Source organism: Anoplophora glabripennis, unplaced genomic scaffold (genome assembly GCF_000390285.2).
Source record: "Anoplophora glabripennis isolate ALB-LARVAE unplaced genomic scaffold, Agla_2.0 scaffold270, whole genome shotgun sequence".
NCBI classification, from domain to species: domain Eukaryota; kingdom Metazoa; phylum Arthropoda; class Insecta; order Coleoptera; family Cerambycidae; genus Anoplophora; species Anoplophora glabripennis.
In genome coordinates, this window is record NW_019416411.1 from 240,619 (window position 1) to 247,836 (window position 7,218).

Consider the following 7,218-nt stretch of genomic DNA (forward strand, 5'->3'; position numbering starts at 1 on the left):
ACTCGTCAATATCCTTTAATTTTGTATTTTTCCGTTTCTTCTTTGTACCGTGATTAATAACGTCTACTTCTTTAATTAAGCGATAAATTGTCATTTTTGATATCTTAGTTAATTCGCTGATTCGTTTCCTAATTTCTTTATCACATTGTTCACTATGTTCTCTTTTCAAACATTCATATATATTTAAAATAATACGTTGACTTGGCACGTGTAAATCTTTGTTTTTAAACTCTGAGTTTGTTTCGACGCTTTGGATAAAAACCGGCTCGACTATTAGGGGATTTTCCCGGGTTATTTCATTATCTTCCGTTTCAAAGGGTCTCCAGAAAGCCATGCTAAATTACTAGATAGTTACATATAATATTTATTTTAATAACTATTACCCTTTACTGGTTACGATATGAACAAATATTAATATGAACTAATAATTCATAATACGTATTATACCAACAATAAATAAACCGCGCCAAGCATTGCTCTTCGCGGCACTGACAAAGCCAAGTTAACCGCGTTTGACACCAAACTAATTATAGAATACCATGCAAAAAATTATTTACGACCTAGTGGACCAATACAGGTTTGCTTTGACGACCAACGCGCCGCCGTCGATTCTACATCAGGCGGACTGGTCTCCAATACCGAACTCGCCCAATGACTATTCGAGTATAAATTACGAGACACATCGTGGCTAAAGCATACGAAGAAATTTCAAGAGAAGTGCAGACGGTCCTGTGCTTTATGATTCACAGGTTCCAATTGATATCGTAAAGGTAAAGCAAAGAGATAATGTTTAGCCATTTTTAGCCACTGTCAGCAATGCAACACTGTTAATACAAGGTGTTCTACAAGCTTTTAATATACCGTCCATCAAAATTAAATTTTTCCAAATTATCCTGAACTGAGAACAGGCTAATTAGATTCGTAGTAGCCATTAACGAGTAGCACCTTGTAGATTTCAGGTTTCCTAGAACCCGCGAGTTCCCTTTCCACTGTGGAACTGGCGTCTCTACCTCTCTCTTTATAAGCCTTAACAGATTTACATAAGATTATTTGAAACAGACAGCCAACCCTTAACTTTAAACCTACTTTAATAAGTGGAGGGTGTTTTAGTCAGAAACTTATCTCAACTTTTACATATTTGATTGGGGTGTGAGGATTTCATAAGTATTTTAATCACTTTATACCGATCGCATTGTGCTGATAAATTAAGTGCTTTTCGGGGTAATTTGCATCGATAATGGTACTTTTACAGGTTAATGTATTATAAGTATGTGACCCAAATAAGGCCTACTTTAATTTTAATCGCTGTTATCTTATTGAACGCAATGTTTGGAAAAACAAAATACAGGGTGTCAGTTATGTAAAAGTGAGATAAATACACGGATTTGTGTCGAGTAAAATGCAATTTTAAAATCTGACTTACATCAACATTGCAAGGAACCACCTTTTGTGAACTGCTGATTTTCATAGAAGATGTTCGATGTATCTACCATTTGCTTGCACACAAGCTTCAGCGCGACGTATCCAATTCGCTCGCACGCGTTGCAACATTGCCATTCTTTCGAATTACAAGCTGTCACGAACTTCCGTGAAATATATAACACTTTTCACATATCCCCACAAGTATAAGGGGGGAGCATCTAACTAGTTTGCCACCGCCTATCCAGCGATCGGGAAAAGTAATGTTTAGAAAGTCGCGCACTTTCCGAAAAGAGTGAGCGGCGGCTCCGTCATGCAGTAACCACATATTTTATGGCACGTCTTCTTCTTGCATGTTCCTGAAGCAACCATTCGCAAAAGCCTCGACGTACCTAGTGGAAAATCCTCAGGAGTAAGCGCTTGAACACGTTGAATATGGAATGAGTACAACTGAGCATGTCGTAATGTCCCCCACATAACAGAAAGCGAAATATTTACTTGCTGTGCGATATTTCTGGTGCTACGATGTGGATCTTCTTCGACGAGATCTAAAATCATCTCCCCGACATTTAAGATTCTTAGTGGTCGCCCTGGGACACCGTCACGACCTCGACGTGGTTGTACTTCACCGGTGTCCAAAACTCTTTGGGCTACAGCAACAAATGTTCGCGGTGTGGGGGCACATCGTTCAGGATATTGATTGATCTGTGAGCATTTTCGTTTGCTTCGCCATAAATTATAAGCATATCATAATATTCGCGATTGCTAAATAAATGCACCATTTTCAAAAGAAAACTTGGAAATATGGCTATTAAATGTACTCTCGAAAAACAGTACAGCAATCACTATAATAATGTATTACAAACTGACTCTCGAATACAGTCCGGCTTCATAAGAAACCTACAAACTGGTAAAAAGTGTTACAGAATTTTTCGTAAGTACTCGCCACGATAAAATACATGTTTTTCAGTAGTTCCAAAACAGTTTTAAACATATTTTTAATTAGCTTTTTTTTTCTATGACCTTAAACTTCAAATACAAGTTTGTGACATTAGTTAATTCAATTTTTGCTCCTTTTTCACCCTTTATTTTTACAACTTTGCACAAAATTATTATTTTTTTATCTTTGTACCTGCAGGTGCTGCTGCTTTGATAATAAATCGATATGATGGGTAATAAAATTTTGGACAATTTTTTTAAGACTTGGATAACTTAATTCATAGACATTTAAATTAAATTAATGTTTATGTTACCATATAACAAAACTCGTAAGGAAAATAACACGCTTCTGGAAAAAACAAAAATTGGCTCATTTCCTCATTATATCAAAAAATGATTTCAGAAAATCAAAAATATCTTAAAATAATGAAAATTTTCCCTTTACTTTATTAAAATTAAAATATATGACCTTGAAAAGTTACCCATATTTATTAAACAATTGACATTAAATGAGATAATAATATATCAAATTATTACAAACTTTAGTCCTGAAGAAGGTGCGAGGTAACCATTTCCCCAGTCAAAGCAATATAGCAGAATGCCCCGTCGTCAGGCATTGGTTGATTGGTCAGGAATTCATTGGCCTCAATCCCCGTTGGATCAGTTATGGGTTTATTTTCAGCCGCAGCTTTTGCTGCTTCTGCCAAAGGCACTAGTGTCTTCCAGCTAGGCAACTCGGCGAACGGTCCTACTGATCTAAGATCTTGAAGATAACTGTTAAAAAATTGTACAATTAAAGACCAGATATAGTGAATATTATGCCACCTTAGACAAATTAAATAAAAGTGTATAACATCAACCACCATACGGTTATAGAGTCAAATATATTAAGACATACCCCAACAAAGCCATCATATAATCGTTTCGAATAGCTTTCATGCTAGAACAAGACTCCTTTCCGTGTATTGAACATAACATTTGCAACCATGATGCTACTCTTGTCCTGTCGTTCCCATTTTTCAATAAATACGCGTAAGGTTTGGCTATGTAGAGGTACAACTGGAACTCTTGGTCAAGGATCTAAAAAAATGGTCAGAAAAATATTGATCAATATACATAAAAGAATGTTTCGAACTCTTCGTCAAAAAATTACAAAGAAAATTCCCCACTTCTACCTTGTAGCCAATGTTATTTTAAACCCATGGCGTCCAAAAATAATTCCAGAAATTTCTCGGAAATTGCCCTAGAAGAAATTATTACACCCGAAATATTTGTAAGATGACTGAACTTGATCAAAAAATTTGATTCCAGTGCTTCACAAGATATCCACTTAATGTTATGGTATGGAATAACTGTTCCGTAATGTTCACTCTGTTGCTTACCTTATCCAAATTTTTGTCCGCCTTGCATTCCGCTGATGTTGCGTGAACAGAGCATTCCAACATCTTAAAGTCATCCGGCAGACCTACTAGAGTGTCCTGCCACGTGGTATCTATCTCCCAATCGGCCGCAGGAACCGGTGCCGTATGCAGAGATTTCAAATCTGGAATAGCTCCATCTGGTGGTATCGAACGGAAAACACCTACGGCTTCATCTAGTAGCAAGGAAGTTGACAGGAAAGCTAAATACCTAAAATAATGATTATTTATTTAGTTAAAATTAAGTTGGTTAAAGTTAACTGTACTTTAGTTAAATTGTGAGGTAGATATCATGAAAATGAACTAAAGCGAAGATGACATGTTGTCCATAGAAGCTTACTATTTTTTTGTGACAAAAAATTGTATTGCATCTTATTTGTTACAACACTGTAACTAAGTACGTGCTTCCAACGGCTTCCAAATGTTGACCTACGTAGTAGAGAGAAAAGATGAAGTTAGCAGTTGATATGAAATATAAATATAAGATATTTAGATGATTTATTCATTTATAAAGTTAAATTGTGATATAGACATTATGATGTTGCTGATGATTGACGATTGATGATGATCTATTAGGTAAGATTAACTGAGATCTCAGGTAAATAAATCACGACTTATGATGCTATTTTATCATATAAATATCATAAACATTACCAACCTGTTCCTTTTCCCCCTCAATTTAGAACTATGGTATTCTGGCCTGAATAATTTCCTTATCCATGGTGTTATCGTTTTTCTATCTGACTCTGAGGTTATCGTTGGTCCAAGGACTCTCAGAACGGCAGTGTAATATAAAAATTCTGCATGTAAAGGATCTGGCGTGCCCCTAGAAATACATTTCTTTAAATTTGGCTGCACAAAAATACTAAAAATGTTTTATTTTTTTCTTAATATGAACACTACTATATTTTGTATCTAAGTGTATCTATCTTTACTACATTTGAGTCAAACGAAGTATGCAATAAAAACAGGTTTTTGTTAAAAATGCCCTAATTACCAATTTATATTCTATAGGAAGAAAAATGCGATCACATAAAGTTCTCCCTAGACTCTTTTTGATAAATATTTATTTTTCAGTCAGTTATCTCAGACTGCGTTTTTAGAGATTTGACCATCGTGTTTCATTCTACCGGAATTAGAGTACCTACTATCTCTTTTTGCTGTACTGTAATTTGTTACTTACTTTGAAGTTGTTGCCGTTGGAGAAGGTGGGATAGGCGTAGGGGTACCTGTTGCCGCAGGAGGTGGGGTAGGCGTAGGGGTACCTGCTGGTTCAGGAGGTGGGGTAGGCGTAGGGGAAGCTGCTGGCTCAGGAGGTGGGGTAGGCGTAGGGGAAGCTGCTGGCTCAGGAGGTGGGGTAGGCGTGGGGTCAGGTGCCGCCTCTTCTGCTGGCTCAGAAGGTGCAGTAGGATCAGGTTCTTCGGCCATTTTGAGTTCTATTAATAATTTTGATAAAAGGGCCTAAATAATAAATTTATACTAGTACTTCGAATTTAATATGTCATTCTTTCGTGATTTGAAATGTCCTAACTTGATTTAAAATGTTTCTGATGATCTGATAAATCAATGTCATTACTTGTCATGGTAAACTAATGACAGAATGTCAGTTAAACTATAATGTACAGGGTGAATCATAATGATCTTTTTATTACGATTTACTTTTGTAGTATCAAAATATTTGAATTGGAAAAATGCAGACATGGGTGAACATGTAGATAGGAATCAGAATATGGGATCAGAAAAACAATTGAACATCAAATTAAGAACATAGCCGAAAAACTGTTAAAAAAACATAATGTATTTTTTGACGAATGTGTTAAAAGATCACATGACAAACCCTTAATTAATAGTATGTCATTTGTGTACGACTTTCGGTTCGATGGAAAGTTAGTATCTTTAAAACTTATTTTTTTATTAACCTTGTATATTTAGGTTGCATTGGATAGAATTTTTTATTACGAATCCAAAGATGTATTTGTCATAATTTTATCATTTTATAAGCAAATAGTTGAAGAAATAATAGTTATTTATTGTATAATTGTTTTAAGTAGAATTATATCCGCGAGAACGTGGTTTGAGCGTTTAATATTCTCAAGTGGATAAAAGGCAATTGAAACACGAATGCAATACAACGTTTCATCCATAATCACATAACAATCATATTTGTGGAATCGAAATTATTGGAATTTAATAAAAAAATATTCGCACGGCTTGATATTTCTTACTTGTACCTACTCAATGAAACATGGAAGGTTTTGTTATAACTACTGGTTGATTTGGTACGTTGTTTATTATCAATTATTTAATAAACAGTTCTATCTGAATTTGGTAAAAATGCAAGAAAATAATTGTGTTCCTGTGGCTGTTTTTGAAGAAGCTCAAGAAGCAATTTTCCATTTATTAGCAGCGAAATCCAGGGAACATTTTGAAAAAGTGTTCGCCAAATTTAACGAATGGAGGGAGAAACAGAGAGCAATGACAATAAATGAAGAAGTCATGTTATCGTATTTTTTAAATTTGAAGAAAAAGTTATGCAATTTCATCTATATATGTGGTCGAAATATTCCATGTTGAAGGCTACTATAAATGTCTACAAAAATATAGATATTAAAAAATATTACAAATTTACTGCTTATTTGAAGACTGAATAGAGAGGATACAAAGCAAAAAAACCGCAGTATTGAAGAATTTTTTACTGGGGTTTCCGATAAAGTAGGTATATTTAATGATTAAAAAAAAGAAATATTACCAGCGAATACCTACTATATTTTCTTAAAGAGTCAAAATTAATTAATAGAATCCTAATTCATGTAAATTTTTATTTTGTTTTTATTTTATTTGTTTTTTGTTTTTGTTTTCTTTTTTGTTTTTATTTATTTTTATTTTTATCGAAAATCGCCCTCTAAAAGCATTTCAGTCTAGTGTAGGGACACTCTGTATATGATATTATTAATGTTATGAGTACATTCTTCATTTTCCAAAAACATGCTCAAAGCTTATCCTCGTTATTCTGGAAGAAGATAAATCGGATTTTGTTTTATTACAACTTAAACTTAGAAGCAAAAGGTCCTGAAAACGTCTATAACTTGTGCCCCAGTATTTTTACATCACTGTGAAATCCTCTTTCCACAAATACCAGGCTTGAAACCAAAAAAACCTAATCAATTATCAACACATCGCTCCCGATGGTTCTTTGAGTAGCCGATAAAGTAGGTGATTAAGTATTTAAACGCAGTAAGTGTTAGATCGAGTCGACAGTATTGTGGAAAACCGAACATGTCAATCAGGACCCATTCATGCCCAGCCATAACAATGGCCGTATCAAACTACCACAATGGACGTTCACAAAAAATTCATTCTAATTTGGAACTGGGAGGATTGCCCACTTCTGTCATGCACATTTCCATCAATTAAATATTTAATTCAGCTTCGGATCTGTCCG

The 7,218-nt window shown here is 34.6% G+C and overlaps 1 protein-coding gene across 1 annotated transcript; it reads right to left on the reverse strand.

Annotated features, from left to right (window-relative positions):
- Positions 1-2,900: 2,900 nt before the first annotated feature.
- LOC108911212 (vasodilator-stimulated phosphoprotein-like) lies at positions 2,901-5,269 on the reverse strand. The gene is made up of 5 exons (XM_018716086.1): positions 4,960-5,269; positions 4,435-4,602; positions 3,741-3,987; positions 3,257-3,438; positions 2,901-3,132 (listed from the first exon to the last, which is right to left on the reverse strand). The coding sequence occupies exons 1-5, from the start codon at positions 5,202-5,204 to the stop codon at positions 2,901-2,903; spliced, it is 1,074 nt and encodes a 357-aa protein (XP_018571602.1). The 5' UTR covers positions 5,205-5,269.
- Between the last annotated feature and the right edge of the window lie 1,949 nt (positions 5,270-7,218).

Bases quoted from the DNA above. Each gene is read 5' to 3' on its own strand.
- LOC108911212 (XM_018716086.1), bottom strand. From the start codon at position 5,204: ATGGCCGAAGAACCTGATCCTACTGCACCTTCTGAGCCAGCAGAAGAG. The intron at 3,988-4,434 runs GTTGGTAATGTT...TCATTATTTTAG, and splicing joins TTGAGGGGGAAAAGGAACAG to GTATTTAGCTTTCCTGTCAA. The intron at 3,439-3,740 runs GTAAGCAACAGA...CCATTTTTTTAG, and splicing joins CGGACAAAAATTTGGATAAG to ATCCTTGACCAAGAGTTCCA.